This window comes from Babylonia areolata, chromosome 26, assembly GCF_041734735.1.
Source record: "Babylonia areolata isolate BAREFJ2019XMU chromosome 26, ASM4173473v1, whole genome shotgun sequence".
NCBI classification, from domain to species: domain Eukaryota; kingdom Metazoa; phylum Mollusca; class Gastropoda; order Neogastropoda; family Buccinidae; genus Babylonia; species Babylonia areolata.
In genome coordinates this window covers 1025451-1045000 of record NC_134901.1, presented here as the reverse complement: position 1 = coordinate 1045000, position 19550 = coordinate 1025451, and the positions used below count along the sequence as shown (strand labels likewise).

At 42.4% G+C, this 19550-nt stretch overlaps 1 protein-coding gene across 2 annotated transcripts in view; it reads left to right on the top strand.

The window, feature by feature from the left end:
• LOC143300860 (microtubule-actin cross-linking factor 1, isoforms 6/7-like) overlaps positions 1-19550 on the top strand; it is a 36418-nt gene that overhangs the window by 9803 nt on the left and 7065 nt on the right. Inside the window, exons 1-5 of one of the 2 annotated variants that reach the window (XM_076614826.1) lie at positions 2355-2465; positions 10405-10582; positions 11629-11800; positions 15510-15633; positions 18070-18198. In XM_076614826.1, the coding sequence (XP_076470941.1) occupies positions 2434-2465; positions 10405-10582; positions 11629-11800; positions 15510-15633; positions 18070-18198 (635 nt within the window). In that variant the 5' untranslated portion in view covers positions 2355-2433. Of the gene's footprint in view, positions 1-2354; positions 2466-10404; positions 10583-11628; positions 11801-15509; positions 15634-18069; positions 18199-19550 lie in introns of those variants that run through there. The other variant, XM_076614827.1, reaches the window with a different exon arrangement.

Below are 19550 nucleotides of genomic sequence, written 5' to 3'. Positions count from 1 at the left end.
AGCTAGAGCGGGAGGAAAGCCCTGAAAACTGACCTCAAACATTTCAACACAGTCATTTCACCCACTATAATTTGGGAATACATTGTCAGAAATTCTCAGCGGGCAGAACGGATGCAGAGGTGAAGCTACTCACAGAAGAAAACAGTAAAAATACCATGTATACAGATGGCTCAGTCACCAAAGACCATTCCGGTTGGGGATCCACTGTAAAGCAAAAGAGAAATACAACAAGAGAAGAGAATGCTCCGTACGAAGTCAAAACCTCCAGCTTGACAATAAAAGTTGGAGCTCTGTGACACATGCTCTCCACTGGCTGCCATCTATTTATACGCCTAAAAACCAACATGCTATGGTTCTGACTGACTCCTACAAACCAAAACAACAAAAGAAGAAAAATGAAGAAGCTGAAATGGGAGCCCAAAGTGTCATGAGGCAGTGCCAGGCGCAACTTTTAGTTGAAAAGCTTACACTGTGATGATGGTTATACTGCCTCGGACATGTAGGTGTTGAGCGAAATGAGCGAGCTAACAGACTTGCTGGTTACGCAACAACAACCAGCGGTCAGCATGTCGGAATATCTGAAATCCTAAGAAAAGTAATTGTTACCGGAAAAAACAAAAACAAACAAACAAAAAAAAACGGGTACAAGGCCATCAGACCATTCAACGCCTGACAAAAAGAAAGATAAGAGAGTAAGTCTTGCATGAAAGGTTGGGCACGATTATTTGCAAATCAAACTGAACGAATATTGCTATCATTTCCAAACCAACTTTAAGCAGATTTCTCCAGAACGGAACTGTCTCTCGATCTGGGCTTTCCCAAATACACTACTGAGACTGAGCAAAAGGCTAGACGCCACGCCACGTTCAAGGCATCAGATTTGTTCCCACCCCTCTTGCAGCAAATCGGTGGTAGTATGTATTGGCGTGCACACGCGCGCGTGTATGTGTGTGTGTGTGTGTGCACGCGCGCGCACCGGCGTATGTGTTAGGAGAGCTCTGTGCATGTATGAGGGCATGTATGTTGGTCCGTGTGGGAAGGGGGGTAACTGTGTGTGTTTGTGATTGATATGGATACTTACATAGTGCCTATCCTCGGTCGGCGGAGACCCGGCAAGCTCTGAGCGCTTTACAAACTCGGTGTCATTTGCACAACGGGCACAACCTGGATAGAGCCGACTGACGGCTGCCATTTGGCGCTCATCAGTTGTTTCCTGTGTCATTCAGTCAGATTTCATGCGCGCGCGCGCGCGCGCACACACACACACACACACACACACACACACACAGTGACACCGTGGCCAGCATACACACTCAGACAGACATCAGTGTAACATTTTACGATTATAACCGTTTTGTGTGCGTGTGTGTGTGTGTGTGTGTGTGTGATTTGTGGGAGCGACGGAATTTACTGAGGAATGAGCTGGCGTGTGCGTATGCCGATCATAGGGCCTACCTATGGCGTGTGGCGTGGACTGGAAACTGGCTGCGAAACGCAGGAGTGTGTGTGTCAGTCTCAGTGTGTCCGACTGTGCGTGTCTGCGGGTCATGGGAGATGGGAAAATATAGGATAGATGTTTGTGTGTGCGTGGGAGGTGGTCGTGTTGGGCGCGGGGAAGTGGGGTGCGTGCATGAGTTCAATTTGTATCGGAGCTCATGTGCTTTTATGTGTCGCGGTAATTGGGCTTCAGAACATTTGCCACGGTTCCGTCGTGCTTTCACTCGGCATATCTGTGAAACTGCATATTTGTTGCATATCTGGTGTGCGTGTGTGCGTGCAGCGTGTGTGTGTGTGCGTGCAGCGTGTGTGTGTGTGTGTGTGTGCGTGCAGCGTGTGTGTGTGTGTGTGTGTCACGGTGACCGGGTCAGTGTGTGTTGAAGTGTGTGTGCAAGGTTTGCCAGTCACCCCACTCAGTTGTTTGTTTCTGTCAAATTTTCACTTTTTAAGGCTCAAGTTCCATAAGGGCTGTAACACAAGACTGCCACACTTCAAACACGGGGCAAATGAGGGCAGGCAAAAAGGGCAGGGGCCGGGGAGAGGATGAAACTGCTCAAAGCGTGCACAAAATATCAATTAAATACCGACGGGAATAATCTCCCATTACTCTTGTACAGAAGACATTCCCAGACCGCCAGTCGAAATCTAGTGGTGAGGAAAAAGGAATGTGGGAGAAAAACGAAAAAAAAAAAAAAAAAAAAAAAAAAATCGGACTTCATACATCTTTTGGCCGCATCCGTTTCGAGGAGACAGACGACTTTCACTCTTTGAAAATGGTTCGGTGTCAAGTGGGCCGACAGTTATTTCCCTTCCCTTGGCTGGGTCAGTGCGCATGTCAATCGCGCGCTTGGCGACAGAGCAGTCCACAGTGTGGACGTGATCCCCAATCGACGTTATATTGTCTTTGATTCCTGGTGGTGTCCAAGTCTCTTCATCATGCCTGGTAAAAAGAAAGGCACGAAGAAAAGGTCTGTATTTTTATGGTGTTTTTTGAGTGTCTTACCACCTGTTGTTAGTTGGAATACAAAACATAGATGCGTCCGATGCCTTTGAACTGTGCTGGAGATGCGAACACACAGCGGACTGCACCCCATCTCCCATATCAGTTAACAGAACATCCCTCGCTAGCCCAGCTAAATTGCGCCTAACAGCAGCCTCCCACAACACGATAATTTTCATCAGCATTCTGATATTGGTCGTTAAGTGGAAGAAGAAGAATTTCGTGCACTGTGTGTTGGTTCATCAACTTTATGGTCGCATCCTCAGTTTCTAAGGTGCAAAATTGTATCGCGACTGTCGGACGCACAGTGTGCGGTCATCTGCCATCGTTATTCACTGTGTACAAAATTATTAATCCCTTAAGCACTTATTTTCACTTCAGACAGATTCCGCGACTGATTTCTTGTTAGGAAGATACGTGAATGAACCGAAAAATTCGGGTTTTTTTCTGAATCGTGTAAATGCGGGTATTTTGTGTGGGTTGCTCTGTGTTTTGGAGTTATCTCTGTAAACCGTGAACACACAAAACTGCTCCAAGCATGTCAAGGGGAACCAAACCCACAGGAATAATTAATAGTAATTAAGTCAAAATTGTAAGTTGCAAGATAAACATTAACACATGTCTACAGTTGCCATGTATACATAATAATACTTTTTACTGTGCATGATCTCACATTGGCAGCTCCATACCTTGGCCACGGTCTTGTTTCAGAATTCATGCACCCACCCAAGCAGTAACTGCATTTATGTACGCATGCACATGTATACAGAAATGAACACAACAACAACAAAAAAACACACACAAAAAACAAACTTTGAGGCATAAAAGTATAAGTATAAACAGATGTTGTATACTTTTAATGCTTAGTTGTTTACTGTTTTAATGTTTAGTTGTTTACTGTTTTAATGCTTAGTTGTTTACTTTTGAAAGTCAGTATAACACACAGTACATTGTCTTTCAGTATTTAGAACATGTTCACATTTTGGGGCCTGATCAAACAAACTATACAACAAATACTGACTTCTGATCACATTCAGCAGTATAGATCGAGGTATCCATATCTGATATCATCTTCATCATATTCCTAACACCACTGACAGTTCATCCATGGTGTTTGTCTTCATTATTATTTTTCATCCATGATTCCTGAAATGTTCTCTTTTGGTTGTATTCCTTCATCTTTTATCTTATTTGTATCTTCAGTTCAAATCTCTTACACTGTGATAGCCTCTGGGTTTTTTTGTTTGTTTTTTTATCCTGTTCAGTGTCCATATCAGTGGATGTCCTACACAAAGTATTGTGGTAGTGCCTATAAGATGTCCTGCATCTATTATTTATCCTTCATTAGAGTTTGGTTCAATATACACAGATAGACTCTAAAAATACTGTTCAGATAAGCATAAGCCAGTTGGAAGACCCCTTTCTTGTCAATGACGATTCACTGACTCAACATGTGGATCATGCATGAAGTGGTTTTGCCTCGTATGCAAGAAACTTAGAAAGGGTTCTGAAACTTGGTTTAACAGAGACAGTGTCTCAGCAGATTTTCACAGCTTTGCAGATGATTATGGATGGGTATGATGATGAGAGATGGATCTATCTTGTCTGATTTGTTTGAAGTTGAAAGTGATAAACGACGACTGAGGAAACTGATGGCAACAGTTAACACTGTTCAGTTGGTCTGTCCAGTTAGACATAATTTTTTAGCAGATGACTTTGAAAGACAGTGAAAGTACAGTACTTTCACATAGATAGGGAATAGAGGGAGGAGAGAGAAAGGGTTGGTGAAAGACAATAGGTCGAAGGGGGCGTGATAGGGGGTGTGGTTGCTAACATCGGTGAGCTCTTTTTAGTCAACTGCTGAAATGGACAACAGCCAATAATCCATGATTTTCATGAAATTCAGGGTTGACGGACAATGGATGGGAAGCTTGTAGTTTAATTTTTTCACACTTTTGTCACTGATCAGTTGAAGAGACAAACTGGATGGACAGCAGACACTTCATCAAAGCTCTTTCCCCTCTAAAGGGGGACCCTTTAAGTCTTAGTTTGTAAGAAAAGCTTGAATGCTCAATTTCTGAGAACATGATTGACATTTTAACTTGCCTGGACACACGTTTTTCATTATTGGGACAGTTATTCATTTACAAAGTTACATATCAACAAGGGTTGTGATTGTTTTTGTTTTTTTTTAAATGTAACCTATTTATTTTTGTTTTCATCTACAGGTATAATAATCTGACAGTAAGCAGTTTATTTCCAGCTGTATTCTTTTCTCTTTTTTTTTCCTTTTGGCCTGTCTTTTTGTAGAGGTGGAAATAAACTTTTTTGATGCACAAAAATCATTATCTTCAGTTTGAAAGTGTCTGAATAGTTATCTACAAATAAAATATTTGTGAAAGCTTAGATGCGGAATCCATATTCATTTTCTGTCACAAAAACTTTCTTTCAATCTGTATCTCCTTAGGGTTTTGTGTATCCTATAGTTTTTGGGGTAGAATTTTTTTTCTTGAATTCATTACTCTTGAATCCTCAAAATTTCCTGGCAAGGGGAAAGCTCTTTTTTCTTTTCTTTTTTTATATAGAAAATTATCTGGTACTGAATAGGTTAATCTGAAGGTTTGCGATTTCCAGAATCCAAAAAGCCCAAATTTGTGCAGCAGCATGTTGCTGACTGCTTTCAGCGAACAATATGTACAAAATATTGAAAATAACGCCATTGTTGATTAGAACGGACCAAAGATAGCATGCTGTGTATACTTGGCACTCGTTAGAGAGAGAGAGAGAGAGAGAAACAAAGGGAATAGAAGTACTGGCTCCGCACCAACACATTTGAGATACATAATACACATTGTCTTTGGACTGGGGTTCTATTCTGAAAAAAGTTGGGGTCAGGGGTGGGGTTGGGGGGGGGGGGGGATTAGATTGTGAAAAAGGCAGTCAACTGTTCACTGAATCAGTCAGATAATTTGTTACTCAGACATCTGGAGAAAGCATAATTTCCACTTGTCCACCAGAATTTTAGTTGTCCCAGACATAAATAGAACTATGACAAAAACAACAAAAAAAAGAAAGAAAGAAATACAGCATATATAAGATATGTAAAGGGCACAGAAAGACTCATGCTGCATGTTTTTTGCAATTGGTTCACAATTGCATGTTCCTCATGATAAAATGAAATCTGTCATACTCAAAGTAAAAATTAAAAAAAATCATGCTGAAATGAAAAGATGTGTTCTTGTGGAGGTGGGGGCAGGACAAAAAGATGGTGACTGCTTGCTTGACATGTCACTCATTGTCAGTAAATTAAATGTTATGACTTGAGTTTTTTTGTTTGTTTGTTTTTGGTGTGTGTTTTTTTGTTTGTTTTTTGGTGTGTTTTTTTTGTATTGCTATAATACTCCCCTTCTGCACCCCTCTGTGCTGGGTCTCAGAATACACACAGAATCAGTTAAGTACATATTGAAAACATGTGTATTTCACGACATTATTGTATGTGTTTGCTTACACCCATTTGAATTACACACGCTTTATTACGGTGGTGGCTGTGAGCCAAACCAATAAGTTTGCTCTGGCATTGAGGCTTGCCGTGTCAGCCAATTTGTTCAGTGCTGCCCGTGTAAGGAGCTGATTGTAGGACAGTTCAGTTCAGTCCCTAGCGACAGCTGTAATATGCTGGAGAACAGGACGCCTATTCAGGCTGGAATGAAAATGATTAGTCATAGGGTCTTTTACCTGGGGCCTGGCTTGTGAAGGGTTGAATGGCTGGCTGTTTAAATTGTTACCTGTCTGATGTGTATTCAAGTGCAGGTGCCCGTTACCTGCGCTCTTGGTTCACATTGGTTCACACGCTCTTTTCTCCTCTCTGGCAATCTCTCTCTCTTTCACACACACACTCTCTCTCTCTCTCTCTCTCTCTCTCTCTGTCTTCTCTCTCTCTCTCTCACACACACACACACACACACACACACACACACACACACACATATTCACACAAATACACACACACACAGCACAGAGGAAGCTGTACAGTTATATTTTCTGTTTCAACCTGTCAGTCTTAATTATTTTTTTATCATTTTTTTCTTCACAAAATCCCTACATTTTAGTGCTGTTGCCACCAATTATGGTTACAAGTCGCAGCAGTTTTTATTATGTAACATTTTCCATGTTTGTTATTTTCATTTCTTATTCGTTCTTGTGAAAAATGTGTCTTTCCCCCCATTTTTTTATCTTAATTTTTTTTTTTAAACTATACCATTCCCATTGTCTTTAGTCTGTAGAGTTTGAGTTATTAAAACTGTAATTAAAATTGCATTATGTTTGTGTATATTTCACAGAATGCATGTATCACAAAACTGACAAGTTTTCACCTCCATTGAATCAGACTCAGAAATTATAGTTACAGAAATGAATGCAGCCTAAAACTAAGACCAAGATGGAGGGAATATTCTACAATAAAACTGACCAATTTCTGCTTAAAGGACTGAGATGGAGGGAATATTCTACAATAAAACTGACCAATTTCTGCTTAAAGGACTGAGATGGAATATTCTACAATAAACCTGACCAATTTCTGCTGAAAGGACAGATGGAGGGAATATTCTACAATAAAACTGACCAATTTCTGCTTAAAGGACTGAGATGGAGGAATATTCTACAATAAAACTGACCAATTTCTGCTTAAAGGACTGAGATGGAGGAATATTCTACAATAAAACTGACCAATTTCTGCTTAAAGGACTGAGATGGAGGGCATATTCTACCCAAAATAGGAGGGGTAGGGATACAATGTAAAATATCAATGACAGCAAATTATGTGTGGCAGAATACATGTGACAACCACTAGCTTCAGTTTCTGTGTAACATGCAGTCTACAGTTCTGGGTACAAATATAGAAGTGGGGTTAATTTTATACACCCACACATGATTGGGTTTGTAACTTGTAATTAAATTGGTCAGTGACCTAGCAATTACGCTTACAGACAGAAAGAAAAAGTACCATACACTTCCTGAAAAAAACACCCCAAGAAAGAACCCCAAAACAACTGGACAACAATAACAGCCTGTCTAAAGAAAAGAACCCCCAACAATGGACAACAATAACAGCCTGTCTAAAGAAAAGAACCCCAAAACAACTGGACAACAATAACAGCCTGTCTAAAGAAAAGAACCCCAAAACAACTGGACAACAATAACAGCCTGTCTAAAGAAAAGAACCCCCAACAAGTGGACAACAATAACAGCCTGTCTAAAGAAAAGAACCCCAAAACAACTGGACAACAATAACAGCCTGTCTAAAGAAAAGAACCCCCAACAAGTGGACAACAATAACAGCCTGTCTAAAGAAAAGAACCCCAAAACAACTGGACAACAATAACAGCCTGTCTAAAGAAAAGAACCCCCAACAAGTGGACAACAATAACAGCCTGTCTAAAGAAAAGAACCCCAAAACAACTGGACAACAATAACAGCCTGTCTAAAGAAAAGAACCCCAAAACAACTGGACAACAATAACAGCCTGTCTAAAGAAAAGAACCCCCAACAAGTGGACAACAATAACAGCCTGTCTAAAGAAAAGAACCCCAAAACAACTGGACAACAATAACAGCCTGTCTAAAGAAAAGAACCCCAAAACAACTGGACAACAATAACAGCCTGTCTAAAGAAAAGAACCCCCAACAAGTGGACAACAATAACAGCCTGTCTAAAGAAAAGAACCCCAAAACAACTGGACAACAATAACAGCCTGTCTAAAGAAAAGAACCCCCAACAAGTGGACAACAATAACAGCCTGTCTAAAGAAAAGAACCCCCAACAAACCCCCAACAACTGGACATCAATAACAGCCTGTCTAAAGAAAAGAACCCCAACAACTGGACAACAATAACAGCCTGTCTAAAGAAAAGAACCCCCAACAAGTGGACAACAATAACAGCCTGTCTAAAGAAAAGAACCCCCAACAAGTGGACAACAATAACAGCCTGTCTAAAGAAAAGAACCCCCAACAAACCCCCAACAACTGGACATCAATAACAGCCTGTCTAAAGAAAAGAACCCCAAAACAACTGGACAACAATAACAGCCTGTCTAAAGAAAAGAACCCCCAACAACTGGACAACAATAACAGCCTGTCTAAAGAAAAGAACCCCCAAACAACTGGACAACAATAACAGCCTGTCTAAAGAAAAGAACCCCAAAACAACTGGACAACAATAACAGCCTGTCTAAAGAAAAGAACCCCCAACAAGTGGACAACAATAACAGCCTGTCTAAAGAAAAGAACCCCCAACAAGTGGACAACAATAACAGCCTGTCTAAAGAAAAGAACCCCAAAACAACTGGACAACAATAACAGCCTGTCTAAAGAAAAGAACCCCCAACAACTGGACAACAATAACAGCCTGTCTAAAGAAAAGAACCCCAACAACTGGACAACAATAACAGCCTGTCTAAAGAAAAGAACCCCAACAACTGGACAACAATAACAGCCTGTCTAAAGAAAAGAACCCCCAACAACTGGACAACAATAACAGCCTGTCTAAAGAAAAGAACCCCCAACAAGTGGACAACAATAACAGCCTGTCTAAAGAAAAGAACCCCAACAAGTGGACAACAATAACAGCCTGTCTAAAGAAAAGAACCCCCAACAAGTGGACAACAATAACAGCCTGTCTAAAGAAAAGAACCCCAACAAGTGGACAACAATAACAGCCTGTCTAAAGAAAAGAACCCCAAACAACTGGACAACAATAACAGCCTGTCTAAAGAAAAGAACCCCCAACAAGTGGACAACAATAACAGCCTGTCTAAAGAAAAGAACCCCCAACAAGTGGACAACAATAACAGCCTGTCTAAAGAAAAGAACCCCCAACAACTGGACAACAATAACAGCCTGTCTAAAGAAAAGAACCCCCAAACAACTGGACAACAATAACAGCCTGTCTAAAGAAAAGAACCCCCAACAACTGGACAACAATAACAGCCTGTCTAAAGAAAAGAACCCCAACAACTGGACAACAATAACAGCCTGTCTAAAGAAAAGAACCCCCAACAACTGGACAACAATAACAGCCTGTCTAAAGAAAAGAACCCCCAGCAACTGGACAACAATAACAGCCTGTCTAAAGAAAAGAACAGGTGTCCATCCCGAGTACAAAGATGTCTGACCTGCTAACACCATAGCCTTTGTTTTGAGCCAAGTCACAAAATCCCAACTTCAACAGAAACAGTGGGAGAGCTGTCAGCTCTTGAGCTGTACAAACATGGAATTCACTGTCTTTTTCACTTTGTCTGTTTCCTTCTCTCTCATCTTTTAAAACAGTGTATCTAAAAATCTTACTTTTTAAGCAGTCTCAACATGAATAAGGCACTTCATTCTCTATCTCAGATTATGTATATGTAAAATCTGGATATATTTGTGTGTACATGCATGTGTGTTTTTATCTGTTTTGTGTTGGACAGATGTACTAATGTAAAGCTCTTTGCACACCCTGAAAGCGTTATATAAATGTAAAAGATGGAGCCATCATGACAGAATTGGTAATTTGTTGGACCTCAGATTAAGTGATCAGGATTAGAGCCCCATTTCAGCATGGTGTTGTGTCCTTGGGGAAGGTTCTTCACTCCATCCTAGTGTGAATGGGCACCTGACTTAGGTCGGGGAAGGTTCTTCACTCCATCCTAGTGTGAATGGGCACCTGACTTAGGTCGGGGAAGGTTGAAATGGCAGAATCAGAGGATTGGGCTCCTGCTTTCCTCTGCTAAGCACTAGATAGTGAATATGATTCAACTATCCTGGTGGCTGAAAGAAGCTATGGGACCAGTTGAACCTTTAATCTTTTATATTAACATACTGTATTATTAATAATTATCCCTGATGAGGTACCAAATGGCTGACTGTTCAGGAAGAAGTCTGCTGGCCCCAAAGCGGCGGCATCTGATGGGGAGGACAAGGTGGAGGGGCTGGAAACGGATAACACCTCCACGCTGATGTCCGGGGTCAAGACCCCCACGGAGGATGGGGGCAAGGGCAAGAAGGGGAAGAAGAAGAAGAAGAAGCTGACCAAGTCGGAGAAGGCCCATGTAAGTGTCAGGCTTCATGACCATCAGTTTTCCTGATTTCCATCATCTACAGGGTTCACAAAAAGTTGGGGACCACTTAGGAACTTGAACAGTTTTCTCCTTTGGGGCATGTTGAAACGATACTGAATTTCCAGCAGACAGCTATGATTCATCAGTTATGTCGAGTTTCCTCACATTGTGAAGCAAAATTAAAAGTGTGAAATTCTTGTACCTTTCTTTATTCTTATTCATGACAGAGCCATAATTTCAAGTTTCATAATATCAAATTTGTCATTTTTGCTCATTGCTGGTAAAAATACAGGCTTGCCAAGATCAGTGTATTTGTTGGTAAAGATTTGATGTAGCGTTGGTGTTTAAATTCAATACATCATCATGTTTTGTTTTGTTTTTATTTCAAAGTAGGAATGCACAGATAACTGACACTTGCATGAAATGTGAATTATTGAGTGATATACACATTTTTCTCTTGGTTTTCATTTTGTTCATGTGATGCACAGGAAGGTGAGTTCTTTTCCCCCCAGTTGTGTTATCTGTTGAAATCGTCTTTAAATTTCATCATTTTTCTTACTTTTTGCGTTTCAGAAATCAATAATGTTGAATTTTGTTTGCAATTTTAATGGCAAAGACAGTGAATATAAATACATAAGAATTCATACTTTAATGATGATAGATATGGTAGAAATCAACATTATGATTGCAAGGCAGACATGTTGACACTTTTTTATTTTTAACCCCCCCCCCCCCCCCCCTTTTTTTTTTTTTTTTTTTTTAAAGCAAAACAAAACAAGAAATTGAGGACTCAGCAAACCATAAAGCCTTTATTGTTTTTCCGTCCATCCGTCCTTCATTTTTTTCTTCATACTCACCACTTGCTTTCGCTCTTTCTCTCCTTCCCTCTTGGTCTGTCTCTGCCCCCCCCCCCCCCCGCCCCCTCTCCCACACCCACCCCTCTCCGCACGCACACACACACACTCACACACACACACACACACACACACACACACACACACACACACACACTCCTACCCCTTCTCTCTGTGTTTCAGGAGAAGCTGGAGAAAGCGATATTGAAGTTGAAGGAGGATGAAGCGTACTTTGACAACTTCATCGACCGCATGCACTGCTGGCTGGTGGACGTGGCCCCTGTAGCCGCTGAGCTTTACAGCAAGATGGACACTGATGGGGAGGGTGCCGTCACCACTGATGAGTTTAAAGCTGGTCAGTTGTCCTTCCTTGGTGCTGTTTGCATACCTGGATTTCAATTTGGACTAGCAATTATGAAATTCTGAAGAAAAAAATTCAGGCAGAAAATGGGGAAAGAATATAGGTGGCGCTCTGTAGCGATGCGCTCTCCCTGGTGAGAGCAGCCCTTATTTCACACATGAAAATCTGTTGTGAGAAATATTAAAAGTACAACACGATATATATGTGTATGTATGAATAATAACTTTTATGAATTTTTTTTCTTTATACTAGAATTAAAATGAAATAAATATTTTACATTCCATGAGTAATCAACACATGTGCTTGTTCAGTGCACCAATCCACATTTTTCAACCTGAAAACACTAATCTGAGCATGCGTGTGGCGCCATATCACTCTCACCAAAATGGCATCAAAGTGTAAAAGTCCAGGCAATGTGTGCAGAAAACCAGGGGGGGTAGGGGGGGGGGGGTGGAACCCTGAAGCAGCAGTGCTTTACTTTGCAGTGTAAGTAAGTTTCCTTTCATCAAGGGTTGCACAATCTGCACAGTTTGTCAGTGTGACTCAGCATTTCAGACGGTGGCTGGAATGACTTGAGCCTTTTTGTTGCCAGGGGAATCATTCACATGCACTAAATGCTCGTTGCACACATGACCTTGGTTTATCATCTCATCTGAAAGACTAGAACCCAGGCCACCACTCAGTGTCAAAATAGAAATACACTGGTCAGTTTTAAGAATAGTGTCAGTATCCTTTGAAGTTTTAGGAAATGTTACATAAACATTGTATAAATCTGCATGTAAGTTTTTAAAATGATAACAGAAAACATGTGCATGCTAAAATGTGTTTGTTGTCTCATTCTTGTGGAGTTGGAGTTCTGATGGAAATTTGTTCAGGATTGGGAAAGAATTCAAATACATTGTATGGGAGATGGGATGGAAGTAACAAAGTGGTTTCAATCTGATTGTATCAATATATCTATCTATATACATCTCTCTCTCTCTCTCTCTCTCTCTCTCTCTATATATATATATATATATATATATATATATATACTGTAAGTCATATCCCACCTTAGGACATCCATTGTGAAAATGGGCACTCATCTCACTGTAGGACCGAGGGCTGGGCAGGTGGGAACCGCAGGCTCCCCCGGGCTGAGTAGGGCCCCTCAGCCACCGTCGGTCCTGACAAGAAGGCCGTTGTGACCGTGGAGGTCACCTGTGGGTTGACAGAGACCCGATTTGTGGACAGAGTGGCAATATTGGTCGAGGAGCTCGACCTGACCGACAAGAAGTCGATCCCACTTGTCGGGGCTGTGTGCGTCACCCTGTGAGATGTGCTGGGTTGGGTCGGGTGGGGAGCGGACAAGGGGCTGGCCCTTGGTACTCCCGGCAACCCAGCGTGCACCATAGGTGCACCCCAGTACGGGTAGAATGGGGGTAACTACCCATGGGCACCAGCCATACTGTAACCCGAACCCCAAGGGTCACTGGTGCGTTGACCTCCATGAAGGGAACAACCTGGCCAAGTCGGAGGGAGGTCAGGTCCGACTTGGGTGTCAGTCCTGCTCGCAGACGAGCGGGCTGACTGCCCGGAACCGCCTGACACGCGCGGGCCTCCCCCAGCAGGGGAGACCGGCTGGATAGCGGGAAGACCTGCAGAGCAGGTTGCCACGCGCCCCGAATCCCCTCCCGTGGGGAGACTGGGGTGGCTTGGCCCAGGGTGGGCAAAGTAGAGATCCCCCCCCGGAACCAACTTTTTCTCCCCCACCAAAAGGAGGTGGGGGAGGGGGGTCGACAGAGAAGGGAGGAGGGGGAACAACAATGGGGCACGTGAGGGCCGTCTCCGAGTGGGGACCCGGTTAATGGCCATGCGCGGCCTCCCCTTGGGAGTTCGCGCCTAGCTGCGAGTCCCCACAGCCAGGAGAGGACTTGCCATTCCCCCCTCTCCCTGCCTCGCGCTGGGACACCTCAGGAGGCGACGCTCGTACCTCTTTCCCCACGGTCCCCTTCAAGACCGTTTTACTGGTACGAAAGTCGCCTCCGTGATCAGCGTCTAACGACGCATCGCCGCGGTCCGTATCGGGAGGAATCATGAGCTCCGGGCCTGGGAGAGTCTCTTGCCGATTCTCAATCCCAGCGTCATGATTCCTGCCTTCGAGGTATGGCACACGAGGCATGGAACCCGCGCTTAGGCACCCAGCGAAAATCCGACCCCCAACAGAGAAAGGAAAGACAGGATCGACTTAGAGGCAGAAAAAAAACGAACGAATCGAGGGTGCCGAGTCGAATCGAGTACACAGAATGTAAGAATACAATAAACACAAGCCGCATGCAACAAAATAAGGCCAAAAGGATACGCTTAATAGCCGAAAAAAGCGTAAGACGAGACAGAGCGTAAACCTGACAAGATGGCATGGAGAGCCTTGGCCAAAGGAATGATTCAGCGCTTATAGCTTTTAGAGGCGTTTGATTGGCTGAGAGCAGGTGGGCCCCGTGTTTTCACTGTTAGCCGCGCAAAATTTGGCCAAGCAGAGCAAACCAATAGGCCTAGTTTGCATCAGTTTGACATGGTAAGTATATGTAACACCAAACATGGAGTATAATACAAACTCCTCCTTTTGGGGTGACCAGCCATATCCAGGCACATATCCCAAACTTTTGTGTAGTATATGCGGTAAAACAAACTTTGCACTGTAATGTATAACCAGTCTTTTCGATACGAAGGTGCAATGAAATATTCAAGACATAGTATTCTAATTGGTGGCCTTTAACACAGAAAAAAAATCAACAGTTTTTTGGGTTTTTTTTATAGCAGCCTTAATGATCATTTTCACAAAAGTCCACCTGATTCCCAAAATAGGTTTCCATCTCTTGTCTCTTGTTCTGATTGATAAAGGTTAAAAAATTGGATCCCAGGTAGCTCAGTTTTAATTTGCTAGAGCCAAAGAGAAAGCTGCAAAAAGCAAAAACATTAAGGTGACAGGGTTGTTAGGGTGACATTTGTCACCTTAAGCGCATTTTGTATATCTGCCTATCTCTGGATATATATGTATTATGTGTATAATGTATACATGACACCTACGTCAAAGTGAGCTGTGCAGCATTTTGCAGGTTGGTTTGACCTGAATGACCTGTGCAGCATTTTGCAGGTTTGTTTGACCTGAATGACCTGTGCAGCATTTTGCAGGTTTGTTTGACCTGAATGACCTGTGCAGCATTTTGCAGGTTTGTTTGACCTGAATGACCTGTGCAACATTTTGCAGGTTTGTTTGACCTGAATGACCTGTGCAGCATTTTGCAGGTTTGTTTGACCTGAATGTCCTGTGCAGCATTTTGCAGGTTTGTTTGACCTGAATGACCTGTGCAGCATTTTGCAGGTTTGTTTGACCTGAATGACCTGTGCAGCATTTTGCAGGTTTGTTTGACCTGAATGACCTGTGCAGCATTTTGCAGGTTTGTTTGACCTGAATGACCTGTGCAGCATTTTGCAGGTTTGTTTGACCTGAATGTCCTGTGCAGCATTTTGCAGGTTTGTTTGACCTGAATGTCCTGTGCAGTATTTTGCAGGTTTGTTTGACCTGACTGACCTGTGCAACATTTTGCAGGTTGGTTTGACCTGAATGACCTGTGCAGCATTTTGCAGGTTTGTTTGACCTGAATGTCCTGTGCAGCATTTTGCAGGTTTGTTTGACCTGAATGACCTGTGCAGCATTTTGCAGGTTTGTTTGACCTGAATGTCCCATTGACGGCAGTGGAGACTCACCTGTTGACCCGCTTGTTGGACCCGGACGATGCAGGAGAAGTGGACTACACCCAGCTCTCACATGGACTGCAGCTGGCCAGGTGTGATGATGATTTGGATACATACATAGCACTTATCCTCAGTCATAGACCAAGTTCTGAGTCCTTTATGGATACATACATAGCACTTATCCTCAGTCATAGACCAAGTTTTAAGTGCTTTATGGATACCTATATAGCGCTTATCTTCCATTACAGACCAAGTTCTAAGTGCTTTATGGCTACTAATATGGCATTTATCCTCAGTCCTAGGTCAAGCTTACAGTGCTTTATGGATACATATATAGTGCTTATCCTTTGTCATCGACCAAGCTTACAGTGCTTTATGGATACATATATAGTGCTTATCCTTTGTCATAGACCAAGCTCTAAGTGCTTTATGGATACTTATATAGCGCTTATCCTCAATCACATGTCAAGCTTTAAGTGCTTTATGGATACTTATATAGCGCTTATCCTCATAGGTCAAGCTTTAAGTGCTTTATGGACACTTATATAGCGCTTATCCTCAATCACATGTCAAGCTTTAAGTGCTTTATGGATACTTATATAGCGCTTATCCTTTGTCATAGACCAAGCTTTAAGTGCTTTATGGATACTTATATAACGCTTATCCTCCGTCATAGAGGAATCTCTAAGTGCTTTATGGATATTAATGTAGCGCTTATCCTCTGTCATAGAGCAAGTTCTAAGTGCTTTATGGATACCAATGTAGCGCTGATCCTCTGTCATAGAGCAAGCTCTAAGTGCTTTATGGATACCAGTATAGCACTTATCCTCAGTCATAGACCAAGCTCTGAGTGCTTTATGGATACCAGTATAGCGCTTATCCTCCGTCATAGACCAAGCTGTGAGTGCTTTATGGATACCAATATAGCGCTTATCCTCCGTCATAGACCAAGCTGTGAGTGCTTTATGGATACCAGTATAGCGCTTATCCTCCGTCATAGACCAAGCTGTGAGTGCTTTATGGATACCAATATAGCGCTTATCCTCCGTCATAGACCAAGCTCTGAGTGCTTTATGGATACCAGTATAGCGCTTATCCTCCGTCATAGACCAAGCTGTGAGTGCTTTATGGATACCAGTATAGCGCTTATCCTCCGTCATAGACCAAGCTGTGAGTGCTTTATGGATACCAGTATAGCGCTTATCCTCCGTCATAGACCAAGCTCTGAGTGCTTTATGGATACCAGTATAGCGCTTGTCCTCAGTCATAGACCAGGCTCTGAGTGCTTTATGGATACCAATATAGCGCTTGTCCTCAGTCATAGACCAGGCTCTGAGTGCTTTATGGATACCAATATAGCGCTTGTCCTCAGTCATAGACCAGGCTCTGAGTGCTTTATGGATACCAATATAGCACTTGTCCTCCATCATAGACCAAGCTGTGAGTGCTTTATGGATACCAGTGTAGCACTTGTCCTCAGTCATAGACCAGGCTCTGAGTGCTTTATGGATACCAGTATAGCACTTATCCTCAGTGATAGACCAAGCTCTGAGTGCTTTACAAAGTTATTTGCTCAACAGGCTGCCTCCCAGGGTAAAGGTGACAGACAGCTGCCTTGGGCATTCATTCGTTTTCACTGTCATTCAGTCGGCTTTCAGTCATACACGCACACACACACACACACACACAGAGAGAGACACACAGACACACACACACACACACACACACACACACACATACACACACACACTTTCACAGACATGTAACATGTTAACATGTGTGACAGTTGAGTTTGTTTACCCCATACTCCATTATCATGGATTTGCATGCTGGGTATATCCTTGTTTCCGTACCCCATGGAACGCTGACAAGTGTGGCATTTGAAATCATTGTTTTTAGTCCAGCCAACCACATGGGGCTGTGTCACAGCTGCCCAGCTGAACAAGACTTAAGTTCAAGTCTTCATTTTTGGAAAGTCATCTGACAGGAGCAAAACTTTACACGCAGATACATATTGATGGGATATAAAACCATGCAAATTTTCCCTAAAGCCAAATCGCAAGATTTTCTGTGTTTCCAATTTTAACATTTAATTGAAACAGTGCTTTGGATTCTCTTTAACTGGATATGGGAAATGAGCTATGAATCCCCTAACTCTGTCACATTATTGTGCATGTAATGAGACCAGAAATGAAAATGAGGTGCATGTCATACACTTATCACTGTTGCTATCATTCTCTTACTTGTTTACAGAACTTCTTGGAGTATTGCAGAGAATTACTGTGTGTGTGAGTGTATCTGCTTGCCTGTTATATCTGTCCTCAAAAAACTGTCAATGGTGTGACAAATAGGAAGCTGTGTGTGTGCCTGTCTTATAACTACCTTTCCCCAAAATACCATGAAAGGTGTTGTGTGTGTGTGTGTCTGCCTGCCTGCCTGCCTGCCTGCTTTTTACTCTCTTTCCCACAAATACTATGAACTGTGTGACAGATAGGAAACACTGTGTGTGTTTGTGTGTGTGTTGACAGGGAGACATTCAACATGGACCGTGACATGGAGTTTGAAAGTCTGGTGCTGGAGACAACCAGACGCAAGTTCCCTGCCTGTCCGTGCTGCAAGATGAGCATTGTGGAGCCCTTCGTGGAGCAATACCCAAGGTAGGGGTCTGTCCATGTGCCAGCTCTGATTGCTGTAACTGTCCATAGGTGTTTAGTTTAAGTTACGACTTGAGGTCCATGAGGTGATAGAACATAAGGCACAGCTGTGAATTTAACGTAACGTCATTTTGAGCAGGTAGAAGCAGCCCTGAAATGGCCCCAGTGTGGTCGGCTGGGTTGTAAGCAGCAAGATTTGATCTGAGGTGCACACATCGGATAAGCCGTATGTGACAAAAATCCCGAAACGTTGTCTTTGTCTGGGTCCAAATTTGTTGATGGCTTCAGTATCCTGTCGCACTTTCACCTTAACTTTATCCGATAAAAGGGAAAGCACACAAACTATCCGATTAAAGGGAAAGCACACTAACTTTGTCAGATAAAAGGGAAGCACACTAACTATCCGATAAAAGGGAAAGCACACTAACTCTATCAGATAAAAGGGAAAGCACACTAACTTTATCAGATAAAAGGGAAAGCACACTGCTCACCTTAACTTTATCCGATAAAAGGGAAAGCACACTAACTTTATCCGATAAAAGGGAAATCACACTAACTATCCGATAAAAGGGAAAGCACACTAACTTTGTCAGATAAAAGGGAAGCACACTAACTTTATCAGATAAAAGGGAAAGCACACTAACTTTATCAGATAAAAGGGAAAGCACGCTAACTGTGTCAGATAAAAGGGAAAGCACACTAACTTTATCCGACAAAGGGAAAGCACACTAACTTTATCCGATAAAAGGGAGAGCACACTAACTTTATCCGATAAAAGGGAAAGCACACTAACTGTATCAGATAAAAGGGAAAGCACACTAACTTTATCAAGGGAAGCACACTTTGTCAGATAAAAGGGAAAGCACACTAACTTTATCAGATAAAAGGGAAAGCACACTAACTTTATCAGATAAAAGGGAAAGCACACTAACTTTATCAGATAAAAGGGAGAGCACACTAACTTTATCCGACAAAGGGAAAGCACACTAACTTTATCCGATAAAAGGAAGAGCACACTAACTTTGTCAGATAAAAGGGAGAGCACACTAACTTTATCCGACAAAGGGAAAGCACACTAACTCTATCAGATAAAAGGAAGAGCACACTAACTTTGTCAGATAAAAGGGAAAGCACACTAACTTTATCAGATAAAAGGGAAAGCACACTAACTCTATCAGATAAAAGGAAGAGCACACTAACTTTGTCAGATAAAAGGGAAAGCACACTAACTTTATCCGACAAATGGAAAGCACACTAACTTTATCCGATAAAAGGGAAAGCACACTGTATCAGATAAAAGGGAAAGCACACTAACTTTATCCGATAAAAGGGAAAGCACACTGTATCAGATAAAA